The sequence below is a fragment of the Chamaea fasciata genome, unplaced genomic scaffold, assembly GCF_029207755.1.
Source record: "Chamaea fasciata isolate MVZ Bird 193981 ecotype frontalis unplaced genomic scaffold, bChaFas1.0.hap1 SCAF_3, whole genome shotgun sequence".
Taxonomy (NCBI): Eukaryota; Metazoa; Chordata; class Aves; order Passeriformes; family Sylviidae; genus Chamaea; species Chamaea fasciata.
Window position 1 is genome coordinate 77,726,179 of NW_027094088.1, and position 20,017 is coordinate 77,746,195.

The following is a 20,017-nucleotide window of genomic DNA, read 5'->3' on the forward strand; positions in this document are numbered from 1 at the left end:
GGAATAATTTGGTCTTTGAAGCTCTTCTACCTGTTTGAACAGATGTGACACACCTCTGACATTTTCTGCCTGCTGGAATGAAACTCCTGAGCTGACCTACCAGGGGATGGACTAGGCAGGAGTAGCTGTTTCAAGCCTTACCTGCCGCTTCTCCCCCTCACTCTTCTCCAGCTCCGCGTGCTGCTGCAGGCGGTGGAGGCACTCTGTCCTCTCTGCCGACAGGCGCTCGGCCATCAGCTTGTCCAGAACTCGGAGCTGTGGGGAAAACACTGTTCAGCTGAGATCATCATGTTAGAAACCAAACTCCCATCTGTGAGCCCTGTAAATCAAAGTACAGTCTGTCTTTCAGTCTTCATTTCTAGGAATGCCGCCAACTACAATTAGATGTAACTTGCAAAGAGGCTCAATTACAAAATTACCAATGAATAACTATTAAATTAAAAATAAAAAGTAATTTAGAGGATCTTGAATCTTAAGGCATATGTAATTCAGCAAGAGGGATTTTGACAATTATGAACTGACCAGCCATAGGACTGCCTTCTTTCCCTCTTAATGGCTCAAGCCCTTAAGATTTGTGGTCTAAACACCAGAAGCCACTTAACACATTAAATGTGTTTTTTCTCAAGATCATAGTTTGCAACATCTGCTTCCAGTGGAACGTCACAGTTCCCTGGACTTGAGTATTAGAGTTCAGGTTTGCTTTTACAACACAAAAAGCAAAAAATGAATCATCACAATGAAAATATTAATTAAGTTTAGGATATGTTTCTAAATCATATAGGCAAGCAGAACTTCAGGTGATGTTCTTACTTGATGTTGAGTTTTGCTTTCCATCTGGCCGAGCTTAATATTAATTTTATCTTGTACTGTCCCAAGCTCAGCTTTTATCTCTTCCACTGTTGCCTCCAGCTGATTCTCCAGTTTGTTTATCAGGGGCTCACACCGACATCCATTTATGGGTGCCTGAAAGGAGTGATGATGATACATTGACTTGCTACACCCCACCACCCTCTTAGCAAACTTTGAACATTATCACAGCCTCTTTCAGTCAGTCTTGGGTTGTTCTATCCCATGTACTTGGATCTCACCCTCCTGACAGTATCTTACAGCAGCTCAGCAAGTGGGCTATTAGTTGAAAAAGCACAGCCTACACAAGGATTGATCTGATGTGTACGGACACACCCTAACACAGCAGTGTTGATTTCACTGGGGCTACAAGCAGCACTGAGCTCAGACCCTGTGTGCTGGCTGAGGGAATACCACATCACAGGCCTATACCCTGTGTCTCCATCCTATAATTCTCAATTGTAACAATCAAATCTGATTTTGTGGATGCGTATGCCTTGTGTGCATTTGGTTTTTAACCTAATACCAATCACGCGCTCTGTCCTTTTTCAGTACTGAATGGCAAGGCCTTGCTGCTTCTGCTTGCCCTCACCCTCCCGGCATTCAGCTGCCCCTTGCCTGCTGGCCACTCCTTTGCCTGCCTTTGACTTGTGGGACACCATCCCATGGGCCCTGTGCAAGGGCAGCTGCACTAACCACATTTAAATCTCTCAGGGAGACGGTCACAAATGACTCCCTTAAGCAAGGACAGCTAAACCTCTGCAGCCCAGAGGCAGAAACTGGCTCTTTCAGGGGCTGTGCCAGTAGCCCAAAGCAGCTGCTCTGAATCTGTCTGCAGAGGAGCCTCCCTCTCTTCTTTAGCCATGCAGTAGTGTTTCATAAATTGGGGGTTATTCCCTTGGCAGGGAAAGGTGGGTGGTTTGCTGAGTACTAAAAACCTTCAGAAGTACACGTACTTCAGAAATTATGTTTGCTATTCATGGCCTAAGGGCATCAAAGAAGACAGACAAGCAAAAATGGACAGGAGAGGGGAGTGTCATGTATTTCAGGAAACACTGCATGGGAGTCTAGCTCTATTAAGCTAATCTTTGTGAATAGATGAAATTCGTATACAAGTCCTATCTGCTTTCTGCATCTCTCTGCTCACCAAGTCCTTCTGCACCTCTCTGCTCCTTTATCCCTTTAATAGCTGAAAGGTCCCCCAGCCTTCCTGATGTCTGCTATGAGATAGCTGCCTAGTGCCCCTGTCTGGAAATTTCTCAAACATTGCACTGAAAGGCTGGAAAGTAGTGAACAGCCAGTAAAACCTTTGAAGTCTGACTTGAATGGTCTTCAGAATCTGCTGAAATTCTGAACTACAGGAAGTGACTTACAAGAGCTGATGGATGGATGTGAGAAGCTAAGGAAATTGAAAGGATAGACCTTCCAGGAGTACAGAAGGGCAATATTAAGAAAACAACAATACAGACGTCTACAGTATAATTTAATTACTGTTTTTATGCTTTCTCATAAATGTCTACTGGTAATAATTGTGTAATAAAGTGACTAAAATGTTATTATCCACACTGAAATAAATGCACATGGCATGGTAGCTCCGGGTTTATTTGTTTACCAGTTTCTATAGAAATTCTGTCCCCAGTAAACATAGAATACACAGAGACATGTTGCAAAACCCAGAAAGAATTGGAACCAAATCTATTGAGCCTACTCAGCCTCTTGGTTTAGGTAGTAAGCTTTTGGTGCTCATACACTGCTTTTCCTTGAAAAATTTCTTTGCATCTCCTGTCAGAACTCTTAATGTTTCAAAGTATGAAATGAAAGTTCTCATGTCACTTCCAATGACTGTTCACCCTTATCTTTGCAGATCAAAACTAATTAAGTATGTCTTCTTTAACTGGCACAAAACCAGCTTATTTGCCAGACTTCAGGCCAAAACGCAGCTGAAGCCCAAGCAAGAAAAACCAGTCCCAAGTCATGATTTCATGCCCCTGAGGGTGCAGTTAGTGGAGCATATTTTCTATCCATTACCCAGTTCCCAGTGTCCCAGTTCCACAGGCTGCTCGCAGTGTGTCCCTCTGTGAGGGCCATGGCTCACCTGCATCACCTTCCCGTCCTTCCCTCGGTACAGCGTGTAGAGCTGGTAGGCTCGGACCTCGTGGGGCGGGGGTGGGGAGGAGCAGTGGTGTTTACTCCTGCGCTTAGGCACGTTCTTCTGGGGCTGAGGGAGTGTCTGCTGATCAGCTGGGGAGATGGGGTCCGAGAGTGCTGAAACCTGCATAACATACACACAGTGTTTTGCCTATATGAGCACCTTGGTAAACTATTCCTGGTGGGAATGGGACAAATCCATTGTGACAATTACAGCAAAAATCACTTTTACCTGAAGACTATCTCCGCCCCAGGAGCATGGTGGGGCTGCTGCCCCAACACACCGAAGGGACCCACTTCTCAACAGTTATCCCTTCTTTCTCTCTGATGTTTTAAATCTACTGATACCTTTTCCTTTGGCTTTTTCTTTTTGCTCTTTTTCCCTTTGGGATCTGGTGAGGCTGACCGGGGTTTATCCTTCACATTATTCTTCCGCTCTGGGGGCTGGTCACTGCTTGGTGTGTCGTCAGCAGCTGAGACACTGCCCTGCTTGAAGCAAAGACAGGGAGTTCAGAGCAGTTGCAGAGATGGGGAAAAGAAGCCTCTTCTTTGACTGCCCAGCTTTAAGCTGCTCTGCACGTGTGAGTGGGAAATGCTTTTAGCAGCAGAGCATGACAGACTGCCTCGGGCAGCTGCTGGGGCCACGCACAAGTAATGGCTCCAAATAGTCTGAGTCCTCAATATGTTTTTATGACAGTGCCTCCTCACAGCAGATCCAGCTGGTAATGCCAGGCTGTACCTTGCTCTGGACCACTTCATCCCGTGGCACCGACTGAGCCCTCCTTTCCTCCTTCAGCCTCTCTCTCTTCTTCCTCAGGCTTCTCCCACGGTTAAAACGCGAGACCTGAAGGCAGACCACACTGTTACTCAGTGATGTCATGCTCTTTCCTACCACAGAAGACAAGTAACAGAGCAGACCTTTTCCTTGTCTGTCTGAAAGGCTAAGAATAAAGGAGAGTGCACTGCCAGATGGACACTGATGAGCCAAGCAATGTGGGTGTTTATGGCTGTGAATATACACCAGCACTGAGCTCAGTCTTTTGAGCACTCTGCTGTCCCCTAGAAGGGTGAGCACCTCCTCTGCTGTCCTTGAGCTGGTTCCCAAGCCAAGCCCAGCCCTTTTTGTGCAGAGGTGACAAGGAGGACGAGGGCAAGGATTGCTCCTGGTCTCATGCCCTCCTGCCTTCTGGCCTGAAGAGCATTGCAGCATTTCACACACAGCTGCAAAGCATAAACAGGATATAAACATTTTGACCCCACTGCAAAGCACCTTCCAGTGCTAACCAACCTTCTGGGAATGGGATATGCCTGAGGCAGGCAGCAGAGTGACACAACTCAGGAGCTTCTGGGTACAGAACTTTCTAACCCCTGGGCCACTGCAGGGAACAGGTGCCTATGACTACTCCACCCTGTGCCAGTCAGGACACAGAGACCTCTGACAGCACTTCATGCTGAGGCTTAATCTGCACACCTTGCTCACCCTGGGGGCTGAAAGGCTCTATGTCAATAGACCTCAGCCCAGCCCACAATGCCAGCAGAAATGTAGGAATCTTTCACAGCAGAAGGAGCAGGGGATGCAGCCTCCCAAGATTAAGTGGCCTCAGCTCCATGTGTTACGTGTGTTTTGGGGAGAGATGTGTAATGTACCTGAGATGCTTTAGTGAGCAGGAGCGCAACCTCGGGGTTATTGTGCTGTCTGGCAACCTCTAGAGGGGTCTGGCCTGCCTGAGAGAAAGAAGAAAACAGCATTTCCTTCAAAACACAAGCTACTGAACACATGGAACTTCTCCAACCAAGTTCAGTATATACTCTGTGCACCAGAGTAAACTGACTAATTGCATTAATTTACCCAGATACAATTCAACTCTTCACAACCAAGCATCTTCTACTAAGCCTATGAAGAAGGTTGAAGGGACTCTACATTAATATAAAATACCAAAGAAACTCTGTGTCCTGCTTACATTGTTGACAACGGATGCATCAGCCCCTGCCTCCAGCAAAAGCTTCACCACCTTCTTGTGATTTAGAGCAGCAGCTACATGGAGTGCAGTATCCCCTGCCTGCAAGTCAGAAAGCAGAAAACAAACTTGTGACACTAGTCCTTGGGTCTCACCCTACAGAATCCACAGTTCTTCAGTGTGTGTGCTCAGACACAAAAAAAAACTACACTTAGTGATGCAACAACTAAGCTTAAATAAGGCCTGGTTGATAAAAAAACGTCTGAGTGGAGAGGAAGATGACAGGAGAGGGAAAGGAGCTACTTCAGTCTGAGAAATGCAGCTGGCATGCTGGTGATCTGATTTATCTAAACCAAGTGACACATGATGGAGCTTGGAGACAGCCCAGCTCTACCTCCAGTAAATGGATACAACATCTGAGGGTAGAACAAGTTTTCCCACCACAACCTTCTCTTCTTTTTTTTCCCCAGGTTTGATTATTTGGTGTGCAGGTGGTCATGTATCACATTACTCAGAAATACTCAGGGAAATACCAGCAACGAGATGGTTGGCATGCTCTTCACAGGTTTCCTCAGGAAAAAATGATTTTGGATCAGAGCCAGGAAGCACTCTGGGCCCAGCACTAACACACTGCTCTGCCCTTGTCCTGGTGCAGTGAGGTGAAGACAGCCATGATCAGATTTGGGCACTGGTAACAGAGCCAGCAACTGTTCAGGTGAGACTGGACATGGGTGTATAATGCCTTCCTGTCCCCCTGGTCATGCATTTTGCCTTCATAAAATTAGATTTCCTCAGGACTAGTGCCTGTTGCTAACTTAGATGAGGTGTACTCCTAAATCAAATCATTCTATAGGCAAATATGGAACAACTTCAGGTAGTGCTGGGGAATGAAGGAAAGGGATGTCTCTCTGGGCCAGGTTCACACTAGTTGATCTTAATATTCAGTGGCTCATTTTGCAAGTTAAAAAACTCATTTCCAAATAAAATTACATAGCAAATTTAACATGCTGAAACCCATTTTGTTTGCTGTAATATCTTATAGTGAAGACAGAACATATAATGTACAGTTCAGAAAACATCTTTACGATCCTCAACTACACATGGAAGATGTCCCAAGAACATAAGAAAATGTGGTTAAGAACCACATAATATGTTTATTTAGCAGATTTAACATGTTTTAATGTACTAATTTCATTCCCTTCTACCACCCAATTAGGCTATGCTATAGGTACAGCAATCAATTGCTTCCCTATAAAACAACTATGGATGATTAATCCTAGGCTGGACTGATCATTACTCTGAATTTAGAGCATGCTTTGTCTTCACTTTTATGTCCTCTTAATTCCCCCTGCTGCAAAGTGCAGCAAAGAAAAATATTCCAGAGGAATTCACACTTTAATAGCATCTGAATGTCAGTGAGCTGTGCTTCACAATGTCTCTGTAATGGCTATAAGATCATTAAATCACCTCATAAATAAGCAATGCTTTAAAGAAATAATGCAAATGCGATGGCAAAATAATAAACCACTGATATGCCATTACTTTAAGGCTATTCTTAAAAGCTTAGGCATTTGGTGGTACAGTGGAAGACAGAGAGTGAAGCAGGATTACTTGGGTAGGAATTCCTCTTCCCAACAACTGGCCATATGCAAAGGGCACAGAGTCACAATGAGGTTCATGCACTGACCTGGTTCTTTTCATGGACAGAACAGAAAGCACTGAGCAGCACCCTAATGATGGGCAAGTGATTATAACGAGCAGCCACATGCAGACAGGTATCTCCTGCCTGCAAACAGAAACAAAGCTCTGAGCATGTAATCACAGTGAGAAAGCCTGTACTTGTCATGATGTTCGGGGATGGTATAACCCTATTAAATCAGAAAGAGCAGTAAACACCATACACCTCCACAGAACAGCAATGCTGTCTTCTCTGCAGTACAAAATCAGCTGTCATGGGTGGGAAAGTTTAGCAAGAGCTGGGATCAGGCAAGGTGAGAGTATGAATTCTTTAACCACTGATGTGAAATACTGGAAAAATAAAATGCTCTTTTACTGGCTCTACAAACCCCGAGTTAGTTATATTTTCCCATTAAATCTGTTTTTCTGAACCACAAACCAATGCAATTTGGAATCTCAACTTAGGGTTCCACATAATGTAGAAAACACGAGTGGCAGCCAGAGCAGCATTCCCATGAAGGGTGGCACTTGTGCAGCTGAGCCTGGGAGCTGCACAAAACCCCACAGGTTTCCATTTCTCTGCCCACTTCATCATCAAGCAGGGCAAAAATATCTGGCTTCCTTTTGCAGATTGTTTTTTTCTTTATTTATCGTGACAGAATAATTATAAAATACGAGGAAAGCCATCTGAAACTGAAGCCACCTTGAACCTATCTCATTTGACAGACTGACACACAGTATATATGATCTGCAGACCTGAAGCCTTCCACCACTGTCTGTGCAACAGCAAAACCCCATTTGGTTCCTTCTATCCTTGCTCAAGAAATGGGTACAAATAGTGCATCACTCAGTCCTACCAAAAACAATCCTGTGCATGATGAATGCAATGGTTGGGCAGTGGGTTTTTTTCAATACAATTTATAATAAAAATCATCACTTAAAGCCTTTCTGAGTATTTCTACAAGTTAAAGCAATATACCTAAAGCAAAGTCACACAAAAATGAACACGTTATTTCCAAAACTCACATTATTTTTGAGGTCTGCTCGAGATCCTCCAAGTAACAAAACACGAGTACTCTGGGAATGGCTATTCTGGCAAGCCAGGTGAAGAGGTGTGTTACCTGCCTTAGAGAAATACAGGAAAATATACAAGCCAGATTTAGAAATTGGACATAAGCATTAAAATATAAAACCTTCTTCACACACAAAGATCCACCCAAGGGTGGGAAACTGTTGTTTTCCCAAAGATATGAGATGAATGAACCCGGAGACTTAAATCCCCACTTCATTTTGGCAATGGCTTACCTGGGATATAATGAAGGCAGAAATAGGACAGTATAATGATATCTGCATTGGTCAAATCTGTTTACAGGAAGAAAGAACTCTAGAAGCTGTCTCATTCATTAGTCTCAAACAGCAGTGTTAAATATTTAATTTAAAGAACTGTAATTCTTGTGTTTCGGGTTGCCCTCACGCACAGACACACAAAACCAAACTGCCATGGCACAGGATCTTTGATCTCAGCCACGACTGCTGCAGGGTATTGAGCAGACCAGGGTCACAACTCCTGTCTCCTTGTAACACAAACCAGCTTGAAGTCTGGCTGGGTCTGTAGGTGCTCTCACTGGGCAGGATACAGATTTTAGGCTATCAGGAAGCTTTGATGCTCAGGAGGCATGCCAGTCTCCAGCCAAGATGGGAAGGGAGGGCAAAAAGACACCTAAGCCCCAGAGAATCACATGCTATGGTTCCTCAAAGAAGAAAATGTGCAGAAATGGACAGAAATCAAAGAAGTGTTGGTTTGCGTATTGTCCTTCTAACACGGTGAACGATTTTATTGGTCTAACAAGTTTTTCTGGCAGCATTTGGCTGTTGTTGGCCTGAAACATTCAGGGGTTTTGGCTCTTGGGAGCTAGAAGTTAAATCACCTCAGGTAAAAAGGTTTTACCAGGCTTACTACGCTGCCTGTTCACCTTGATTATGCCCTTTGATTTGTCCCCCTTGCTTTCAAGACACAGATCAAAGCTGCAGGGTTTGAATTACAAAAGCCAACTCTTAGATGTGGTCTTAGGTCTTCACTTCCATATTAAAGACCTGAATGTAGTCTCTAAGCTGTGGCAGACATGAACACTTTTCTTCTCAACTAAATTGTGTTTAAGTGTCAATTTTTTCCCTCCCAGGTTCATTACAGAAAAGCCTCTGCAATGCCTTTATCATTTGCTGTTTGGCAGGTTGGCCCTGGTGGGAAGGCAGAGGTCCTGTGTGGCAGGTGAGGACTTCAATTCGGGAAGAAGCTTAGTGCCAAGGGTCAGAGCTCACAGAGTGGCTCATCTGGCTCATCTCCCATGGGGGTGACAAATCTCTCACCAACTTCTGAGAGGGAGACAGGGTCCAAGTTGTACCAGTCTGGGAATCTTCATTGAAATGTTCCAGACTGATGGAGAATCTAAAAATAAGGCTACAACTGATCTCACTGGATGATCTATCACAGCAGAAAAGGTTTTATTAAGCCAACTTAAATGAAAATAAACTGCGCCTCCAGGCTGACTGCTGTGCAGGAGGAATACAGCTACCCAAAACGCAGTGTCAAATCCTTCCCATCTTCTGCTGTTTCACAGGTTTGGCAAATCTAGCAGCCCATATCTGTCCCATCCATCCAAAATCACACAATGCCCAGGTGTCAGTCAACAGCCTGTGGGATGCTCCTGCACATGGCACTCAACCCTTGCTGCCAGAAAAGCTGTCAGAATGACAATGCCTTGTCATCAGCAACACAAAAAGCTGAGAGAACAGAGAAACCATTTTGGGATTAAGTAGACTTAAGATCTTCATTTTTCTTGAAAAGAAAAGGGGTAAAAGCACGTGCAAACATGCACGATTCTCACATTTTTCAGCAGCTCCTGAGAATATATCTTGTCCATTAGAAACCACCCAAAGAGTGAAATGCAAAGGGTAAGACATCAAAGACTAGCACAGGAGTTGCTCAGGCAGTATTTAAGTTTGCCAGTCATATTTCAGCCATCAACCTTGCTGAGCTATTTTGTGCACATACTTTCCCAGAGAGGTTGCCTCCAGCTGACATAAACTGGATTGTAAGCTAAATCTTCTAATTCCCTGAGGCACCCAAGCATGCCGGATAACCAGACTTGCATCTTAAGCCCACACCTTTGTACAGAAGTGTATGTGCATACACAGACAAGCGTATCCAAGGATAGGAGCAAGACTTATAGTCAAGCATGGGAAGTTTTCTAAAGTACCCTAGTACAAATCTAGGTGGACATTACAGCAAAAGTAATTACAGTAAATAAAAAATTGGTAGTTGAAGTAATACAAAAGAAGGAATACACATAAAATAATATCAAAGATGATATAATTGCAGACCACAAAGTCACCAGAATTGTACAAATATATGCTTCTGTAGTGCCTGTACACACGTGCACATACAGAATCACAATGCCCAGGCAACATGCCTTTTTACTCTAAATTTTAGACTTTGACCAGCTGTCTCCTTTCTTTCCCAGCCCCTTTCAGTTGTTGTTTTAGAGACACATTTACCAAAAATGCTCAGAGATCCCCGAAAGCAATCCCAAAGCCCTCTCCCTGTCATGTAGGGCACAGTGCCAGCCATGTGATCTGACCAACCCAGCAGCACAGCCATCCAAGCCTTCTCACACCATGGGCTGCTACCACCATTTCCTGGACTATTCCATTAACTTCTGAGTTACTGAATTGAAGTGCCCCTGAGTTATAACAATTAGAGTGGAACTAAAACCCTTTGTCATTCTTTCCTCTAAATGGCTCTCAAGGTATTATAAATACCAAAAGGAACATAACCCAGGTTCATTACAAGATTCTGGAAAGAAACTATGCTAATATATTAGAAAGAACTTAGTAACAAAAGGCACTGTTTTTTTGTTTTGTTTTGTTTTGTTTCCCTCTGTAGCTTACATTCCTTTGGCTGTTTAAATTCTGGAAAAAAACAGATTTTCAATACCATTTTCTTATTAGTACAATTCATTTCCATTTTAAATCACACCAATCACAATGAAGCTCCTCAGTATAAATTAGAGCACCATGGAGATTTCCACAGGAATGGCAGTATTCCTCAGTGTAATTAATGTATCATTCAACGCGTTATTGAGTTTCTCCTGTGTCAGCTGTCAAAATATGAATTTCCTAATGCCTGTGGATGAACCATCCAGGCGTGATAAATGAAAAGAAAAAGAAGGAAAAAAAATCCCACTAAGAGCTGCTCCCCCACCTGCTGAGAAATGCCATGGCCAGAAATCTCCGGTTCTGAGAATCAGCCACCTTAGACCAGAATTGAAAGCTCCTCCTCCATGGGTCTCACCTTGTTCTTGGCAAGAACGTTGGCTCCTGCTTTAACAAGCACTTTGGCAGACTGACTGAATCCATGCCAGCAAGCTTCATGAAGAGCAGTGTTCCCATCCTGAAGAGCACACACACAAGAGGAGAATTTTAGGGGCTGTATAACCCACCTACTCTCTTAAAAATATTTTCATTTCCTACTAGCTTATTTTCTATTTTATTTTTAGAAGAGGGTAAAAATACTGTTATTTTCTGGAACTTGAAATTAGTTATATTTACTCCTAAACTGAACTTACAGACTGGGATTCTCAAGTTTCTGGGATAATCATGGGAACTGTGCAGTCTTTTGCATAGGGCATAGTACGGTTGTACATTCCTTTAATTCATCCCTTAATGAGCTGAGAACAGACTCTTAAACCAAAAACTATCAGCCTAATATAAAAGTGTAACTAAATCAGTAATTTTCATTAAAGAGATGGTACAGCTCTTTTTTTTCAATGTAATTGTTCCAATTACTCTGGAAGCATCAGACATGTACTAAGGAGTATATAAACTGTAACTTTATCTCTGAGACCTTAACATTACTGACTGCCGAAGCTGCCATCCCACAGGGCTTTTGTTTTGTCTGTTACCTTGTCTTGTCTGTCCAAAGCACAGCCCTCTTGAATCAGAGTTGCTATTATATCGGTGTTCCCTACAACAGCAGCCCGGTGCAATGCTGTCTGGTCACCCTGCAAAAAGAAGCAAAGTTGTAATTGGTACAATTCCCACCTCATTTTGACTTAATGCAAATGCAGACAACGCACAGAGGGGCTGCATCTTCGACACACATACTATTTAAATCCAAGCTGCCTTTGCAAACAGTCCCCCCTAAACAACTACCATAAAAGTTTCCAAGATTAACAAAGTTATCAGAAGTATCAGAGCTTCACACCATTTACAGAAGTTTGCAAGTCATCAAAATCCCATATAGAGCGCTGAAGCATTCTAAAAACATGGCAATATTAGAAGGCAGTGAATTGGACACATTTGGCTCTATGTGTCTAATAGTCATCAGTGTCTGTAGGGAACTAAAGGGAATTACAGGCTGTCGTAATTCATCATTATGATCCTCCAGGACTTACACTAACTGGATAAGGCTCTCCTGCTCTGGCTCTGATTGCTCCATCAGCCCTGCTTAGGATAAGGAGCACAAGATGAGATCGGTCTCTTCAGCACCTCTGATGAATTTACCAATTAGGGCTAAGAGTGGAGGCAACTTTATGATGAGAACCTGCCGGACCATCCACTTGTTTCCCTCGAGCAACTGAGGGATCGTGAGGTCCAAACAACTTCCATTTCTCATTGACCCACCACGTAGCAGCAACAAGCAAGTCTCCTACATCAGTTTATTTCCTTTAAGACAAACTTCCCAAAAGAAATTATGCTGATGTGGTCATCCTGTCTGACTGCCCATCTATCTCCTCTCTAACAACGGCTGAACTCATTTGCTGAGCTAGAGAGCCCAAGGTTACTTTTCCGCAATCCTTCCAGAAACTGAAGACTAGAGAAACTTAAACCACTGTCCCTGCCCATCAGGGACTATCTGCATGGTTTATATGTACATGTTGGTGAGAACCTGATAAAAGAGGAGCAAGAGAAGGATTTATGACGCAGTGTGTAGAGATGTAAGACAGGGATCGATGGGAAAATGAGCTGCAGTAGCTCCACTGCTGCCACAACAACTGGTCTCGGCTTTCCTTTGAAGTTGCTTCGAACTAGCAATGCCAAAGCACAGCCTGAGTCCAGGAACAGAGACAGGCTTCAAAGCTGTACACAGACTTTTTTGGGATGAATAAACAGATTTGGAATCCAATCCATTTCTGCTTATCTAGATAATGGTCACCACAAACACACACAAGGCAGAGATATGCCATGTGTCCTAAAAAAGCCTGCAGGAAACCAAGTCCTCAATAGACACAAAACTTCTCTGCTAAAATTCTTTATCAAATAATAGCACATTATATTAAATACTAAAATTAGAGGATTTTCTGTATTTTCTATTCTAGAGTGCCCAAGTCTTTAGATAACTGGCTTATTTGAACAATTTGTTCTCAAAGGCAATTAGCAGCTGACTTAGAAATTGCTCTTGGTGGGGTTCTTTTGTGTTAATGACACCAAAATAGTTATTAATCTATAAAAAAATGAGCACTGCCAGCCATAACCTTTCAGTAATCCCTACCAGTAAATAATTAAATTGCTTATAATGATGAAGTTGATTTTTAAAAATTGTGTTGAAGGTGCTTTTTAAAAACCTGCTATCTATTTTTTTGTTGTTTCTAGAGGTTACATGTTTTTACTTTTGTTCTTGTGACTGGAAATACATTTAAAAAGATTTCAACAAAGACAGTAAAGCTTCCAGGAAGTGGGAACAAAAAGTATTGGAAAATTGACAGCATGGCAAATGCTCTGAACTTCTGTATTTGTTCCGAGTTCAAAGACAACCAAAATGTTATGGAAAATGTCCAAATTATACCATCTCACAAGTACAAATGTCAAATAGTTATAGGTTACTATGACTACATGGAAATCTGCTCGCCAACAAACTGAGGAAGAATTTGCTATCTGATTTTTGATAATGGCACAGCTACTGTTACTGCAGTAGTGAGTCATGTGGGACAGTGCAAAAATCATTTTATCTGACTATCATGAAGTGAAAAGTAATCTGCCAACCTACCCCTGCCAAGTGGTATTGATGCACCAGCAAACCTAGAGAACATATTGTAAAACAGGCTAAAACAAAATGGCAACTGCCACTGCAGTGGAAGGAATCTGAACAATGAATGGTTGGTTCCCACTGCTTTACAGTCAGGAAAATTACTATGGAGAAGACAAATTTGGGATAGAATGCATTGTACAGGATTTGGTTTGGAATTAAGGATCTTCTCACCGAACAGTTTAAATCAAGGCTGTTCCTGTCCCCATCACAGTAACTGCAGTGAGGTAAAAGACTATTCAGCTTTTGGGGCTTTGTTGATATGACAGCTACTTCTAACAGCATTTCATTTAAATTTTATACAGACACATTTGTCTGTTTGGAAAGGGGGCAGCATACCTCACTGCTGCAAAACCAGGCCCTCCTTGGTAATCCCAACCTGTGTGCTGGGGGCCATACACTGGGGATGCAGAGCAGCAGTGGGACAGCTTCAGCCATGCCTAAGCTTTGTCCCAAAATACATTCTGGTCCCTGAAATGGAAGAAGGTGAAGGGTCACAAGTCCTGTAAAAAGCAGGCTTAAGTGCCTCCTGCCCACTGTATGGGCTTTGGTTATGATATCTTCCCTACATGAGCATCCAAGAGTAAGGTCCAATCCACACCCTGACTGGACAAAATAAGCACCTCATCCATGTAACAGGGAGTGTCAAAGGATATTTCAAACCTTGTTTCACCAACTGAGGCACCTCCCAGTGAAGAGAGAGCATGTATCACAGCCCTGGTGAGGGTCTGTCCCTACCACCAGACCCCTCAGACAGCAGGACAGGGCAGCACCTGGTCCAGTGTTCCCTTACACCTCAGCACAAACGTTAACCTTAAACTGCTTGAAGTGCTGTAGAGGCTGAACCACCAGGCTGTGATGGCTTCTGTGTGACAGCCACTAAGCAACCCAGCCATGGAGAGCACAGCCATCCTATAAATAACAATGCCTGCACCACTGCCCTCTAACCTGCCTTCCCTCCCATCATCAGCAGAGCAAATCCCTGCCCTGCCTTTCATGGAGTCCAAGAAAGCAGACGTGTTGTGTTTTTTTCACAGCATGAATTTTCAGGCAGTAATCACTGAGTTTTGTACCTTTTATTAATTGCTGAAATAATAAAAAGCACTCTCTGAAAGCACTTAACAGAATTCTGCTTTTAGCAAAGCATTACGGGTCTGTTCCAGAGGCTCAGAGAGCAATTACACCGGTAAATGCATAATAACTGTCCAGACTATTATGTTGGGCACAATTTATGATCCTGTTTCCAAGAGATTTATGCCTTAGGAACAGACTGCAGATCAGTAGCAATGAAGAGAGACAACTCCAGTGCCATGTCACAGAAACATGACCTTGACAAAAACAACAGTCTGCCCAAGTGCAGATGTGGGCCCAAAGCCAAAAAGACTTAACTGAGGCTCAACAGAAGTAAGGCACTAAGGTCTACACTGGTGAATCTTAAACCCCCTTTCTCAAACTCTGCCTAGCCCTGAAGGCAGCTCAGACTCAGGAGACTCCACTCCAACATCTCAATGCTCTGGAAATGCCAGCTCGCAAGGTGGGTGCAGGGCACTGCATCACGGTGGCATGGCACACCCTGGCCCTGCACAGCCCTAATGCAGGCAGCTCCCCTCCTCTCTCTGGCCCTGTGAGTGCCCTTGTAACACATGATGGAAGAAGATTCACACATGCCGTAGGTACAGCCACCACCCTTCAAAATTAAGCCAGCGAAGGAAGTGGCTACTGGATCTTCCACAGTAGCCCAGAGGTAGCAGTACTCACTCACTTTGTCTTGCTGAGGCAGCACTGCAGTGTTGAACGGTCTCCACTTTTAGGAAAAAATCTTGGCATTCATTGGGATAGGAAAAAGCTGACAATGGGAGACTGGGATAGAAATCTGCATGCCCTGATGCAGAGGATGCAGGACTGCACATCTGAGAGCTCTGCCTGTAACAGGGCTCCTGCACAGCAGCAGGTACATTTCCACCGGGGGGAACCATGCTCTTCACAGCTGCTTTCAGGAGAGGCTTATAAGCTGCGAGTCCTGAAGAAAGGCATACACCTAAATCTTGATTTTTCCCTGTGGACTTTGGAATTACCCTTTCTTTAGCACTTCTCTGTTGGCATGGCTGTTGGCATTTGCTCAGTGTCCTGGTGTTTGCAACTGTCTCCCTGAGCTTCCTCATGTGCACACTATCTTAAAACCACTGGGACCAGGCACTTGGAAATTGGCAGGTATCTATTTACATGTGAAGTTCACCCCAAGGGAAAGGAAACAGCACAACTGACTTCCAACAGAGTCTCAGGTAGACTTCTGACAGCTCTCCTGCGTTACTGGAGTCTCTATTATGGACTCCAAGGACCCAAATTAATGAGCTTTGGTTTACATTAGTTTGTAATACATGTTAATATTTCCTTTCTCAGATTTAAAAAACCCCAACCTATAACCACATTCTTTCTTGCACATTCCCATTCTCCAGAGCATCCAACAGTTGCACAATATCCTTTAAGGCCCTTCTCCCATGTGACACTTTGCCTTCTCACTTCTATGTTTGCAGAAATCAACAGAGTATCTTGGTGCAGGAGGATTGCACCAAAATCATAGAATCATAGAATGGTTCGGGGTCGGAAGGGACCCTAAAAATCATCTGGTTCCAACTCTCTTCCCATGAGCAGGGACACCTTCCACGAGACCAGGTTGCCCCATCCAGCCTGGCCTTGCACACTTCCAGTGATAGAGTATCCACAACTTTGGCCAACGAAAAAATAAACCACTAAAACAACCAGAAAAAAACTCATCACTTCAATCCCTGATACAAAGTGCTGAACAGCACTTGTAAAGTCATATAATATAAAATCAAGCCACTAAATTCACAAAAAAAGTATCAAAATGCTCTAAATTTAAAATATAACCAAGTGTTAAATCCTTGCAGGAGCATACAAGCATATGTGAATATCCTGAAGCAGCTGTACACAAAGGGAACTGAATATGCTCTCACGTTTCTCAGTGTCTCTGTGCTGCTCTCCTCCTCTTTTGCTAGAGAGGCAGTCACGATACACAGTTAAGAACAACTTCACTCTGCACAATAAATGATGATGCATGACCAGCAGAAGTGATCAAGGCATGAAAAATAATCATGAACAAAACAAATTACAGTTTAAATGAAACGGGACCACAGCAATAAGCCACTTTGCATATTTTCATTCAGCTAAAAATGATTATGAACCCTGGGCTATTGTTCCATTTGAAACTAATTTTCTGCTTCTTAAACCGGAGCTTCCAGAAAGAAAGTTTTGGGGCCTTTGGGCTTGGTTTTAGATCAACTTGCTTTCCCAGTTAGATTTCCAAGGGTGCAGGCAGGGCAGGGATGGATGCAGAGCACGGAGCGCCAAGCAGGCCATGCAGCCATGCAGCGCAGGGAGTGCGGCCAGGCGGGAGCGCCGCACCGCGGGTTCGCAGCATGCACCGCGACGGGCGTCAGGTGCAAGGCAGGGCTGATGCACAAGAGTTCTAACCTCCTTCTCTCTTTCTGATCTTCTAGGGTCCTTCCTAGCCTTTCTCTTCTGGTTTCTCTTATTTTTCTCATCCTTGATTTCCTTCACCGGGACAATTTTCTCCTGGACTATTTCTGAGGTGTGTGCTGTATGGACACTCATTGACCACTGAGAGATGGCACTGGGATCCCAGTAAGAGTTGTCAGTATTGGCAGGGAGAAGGAAGGAGCCAGCTCCCGGAGTGGCATATTCTACAGAGCTGGACTCCACCGGCTGAAATTCATAATAATCCCACTCCAGGCCACTGGAGGTCATTCTTCAACTAATTCTTAAGGCTCTTACCGTGCTTAGGGAATATATCTGTAGAACATGAAAGGGAGCATTTTAATCTCTCCACAACAATTAGCAGCTTTTAAGTTTCTGCTTATCATCTGGGTAATTAAAACTTAGTCTTGAATTTGATCAAAAGTCCAAAATAAAGTGTTTAGGTTTTTCTCATTATTTTGAAAAATGAAATGTAGATCATCTTTTTGGATTTTTGCACGCTATCACAACAATGCCATAGACCAAAACCAACAAAATAATTTGCTTTTCAATTAAATATAATACTCCCCACTCTTACAGATGTTTTCGTATCTGAACCTAAATCTGTATTCCTGAAAAACAATGAAACATACAGATGTTAATCAACACTTGAGACTAAGATGCCTTCACTGCCACATAAGCACACAGTAAAAGTGACTGAAGGCATAATCAAGAGATTGCAACTAAAAGTGACTACAAACATATTCTGTGGGGCCTAAACTGTAAAAATTAATTATACAAGGAGAAGCCATAAGCAGAGAACCTTCTTTGAAGACCTATGTAAAAGGAAAGCAGAAATATTTTAGTTAATACCTATTGCAAGCAAAAAGTCTTCATTTGGAGCTCTAGACTTCCTCTTAGAAGACAAAGCCAAACATACCCTTTGAAATTCAGGAACTCCTTAGGCTCTCCTCAATCCCAACCAAATTACTACAACTACTAAATACAGAGCTACACATCAAAATACATTTTAAAGAAACAGTATCTATGAATCCAGTATGCATCTACTCTGCTCATATTATTCACCACATTTAGAAGCAGTATACAATTGTTATGAACAAAGCCCCTGAGAAGCTCATAAGGAAGTATGTCTATAATGAGCTGAGTATTTCTACAAGTGCAAGACTCTTCACTGAACTGAAATGATGCTAAACACTGATTTACTGTTTTTCCATCATGGCTATAACATTTACATATAAACAGTGTTGACTTTATTCCTAGATGATTAAAACAAATGAACCAGACTTATTCAAAAAACAGTTTCCACAGAAACTCAATTTGACCAAATCAGTGGAAGCTCTTGCTTTCTGAAATCAGTAGTTTTCTTTTCTCAGGAAAACCAGCTGTATTTGGAAAGTATCTGCAATTTTGTCTTAAATACCTAATGAACCATTTCTGCTGGGAGAAGTCAAAAACTATACCCAGGATACATCTGAATAAACTGATCCCCCCGTTGCACTTGTAAATCTGCTCCATTTCACAGATGGGCACAGGGAAAGAATAGGAGGAAACAAATTTTCTTCCTGGAAAAACAAGTTTCCCTGCAGAAAGCTGGCCACATCAGTACCCCAGCCCCAAGCTTGTCAGGCAGACTGCTCCTGTCTCACAGGGAATCAGCTACTCACACAGAGAAAGAAACCAGTTTTCCAGTTTCTAAGACTTTTAACTCTCTAGGTGCAAACAAATGCCCTAGGGCATATTTAAAAGGCACCTAGACATTTCCAGTGTCCTAGTACTAGTCAAACAGGTGCCTCTGCTAACACCTTTGGACCTCTATGGCCTTTGAAGACTCTCCACCTTATATATATTACAGGGGGAACAAAAGCAACCCTACCTCCAACTTCTTCCAGCATGCCATCAGAAATTAGTAATTATTTTGGAGAAATCATGGTAATTCCACTGCTATTGCACATTTCAGCATATACCTTTTTTCACCAGCAAGGGAACTAAAACCACATTACCTGTCACTCCAAAGTACCTTAAAGCCCACTCCTAGATTAGAACTACTCTTTCAGAAACCCAAGAAATTCCAACAACTTATGTATTTTACCAAATGAACACAAACTACCCTTGGCTAAATTCAAAGCTGTTTTTTGTGCTGATGCCTCACCACACAATAACCTCAGAGATGTGCCACCCCCACATGAAGCAGGGTGCCATCAGGATGGTCTACCCATGGCACAGCACTGTGCTATGGGCAGCTGTTCTGGATGCTGAGGGTTGTGTCTACTCAAAAAGCATCTCCCAGTTCAGGCAAACATTGCAGCGGGTTGTGTCCCCTACCTGATATCCTCCAGTGGGTTCCCACAATGAACTCCCAATGCATTTCCACCAGAAGCAGCAGATGATGACTCTCACACCTGCCTGGCACAAGCAGAGCTCTTATAAAGCTCTGCAGCTGGAACAAGAGGACTAAGCTATTCACTGAAAACCACCACATTTTACATTGTTTCCCATGCACTTTTGCATCTCCAAATTAGAGGTTACATCTCTGAATTGGAAAATAGACAGATTTTACTTCCATTTAATCCTACTTCAAAGAAGTGAATGTCTACTGTTATTTGCAAATCACCTTTTCCCCTCCACCCCAAATTAGAAGGTTGCATCTACTTACATCATCCTGAATATCCAGATCACAACCTGCCTTCAATAAAACCTGGACAACGTGGAGATGACCCTTGTAGGCAGCAAGATGCAAGGGGGTCCGGCCATGCTATGAATGAGAAGAAAATAATAGTACCTTAAGATG

At 43.1% G+C, this 20,017-nt stretch overlaps 1 protein-coding gene across 7 annotated transcripts in view; it reads right to left on the minus strand.

Moving 5' to 3' along the window:
- The window catches only part of ANKRD6 (ankyrin repeat domain 6), an 87,846-nt gene that overhangs the window by 4,194 nt on the left and 63,635 nt on the right, over nt 1–20,017 (minus strand). For 3 of the 7 annotated variants that reach the window (XM_066179558.1, XM_066179559.1, XM_066179561.1), the window contains 12 exons: nt 19,883–19,981; nt 11,591–11,689; nt 10,981–11,079; nt 7,656–7,754; nt 6,640–6,738; nt 4,956–5,054; nt 4,642–4,719; nt 3,734–3,838; nt 3,343–3,483; nt 2,942–3,118; nt 811–963; nt 142–255 (listed from right to left, as the gene is read on the minus strand). In XM_066179558.1, the coding sequence (XP_066035655.1) occupies nt 142–255; nt 811–963; nt 2,942–3,118; nt 3,343–3,483; nt 3,734–3,838; nt 4,642–4,719; nt 4,956–5,054; nt 6,640–6,738; nt 7,656–7,754; nt 10,981–11,079; nt 11,591–11,689; nt 19,883–19,981 (1,362 nt within the window). Of the gene's footprint in view, nt 1–141; nt 256–810; nt 964–2,941; nt 3,119–3,342; nt 3,484–3,733; nt 3,839–4,641; nt 4,720–4,955; nt 5,055–6,639; nt 6,739–7,655; nt 7,755–10,980; nt 11,080–11,590; nt 11,690–17,205; nt 17,521–19,882; nt 19,982–20,017 lie in introns of those variants that run through there. The other 4 variants (XM_066179562.1, XM_066179557.1, XM_066179556.1 and 1 more) reach the window with 4 other exon arrangements.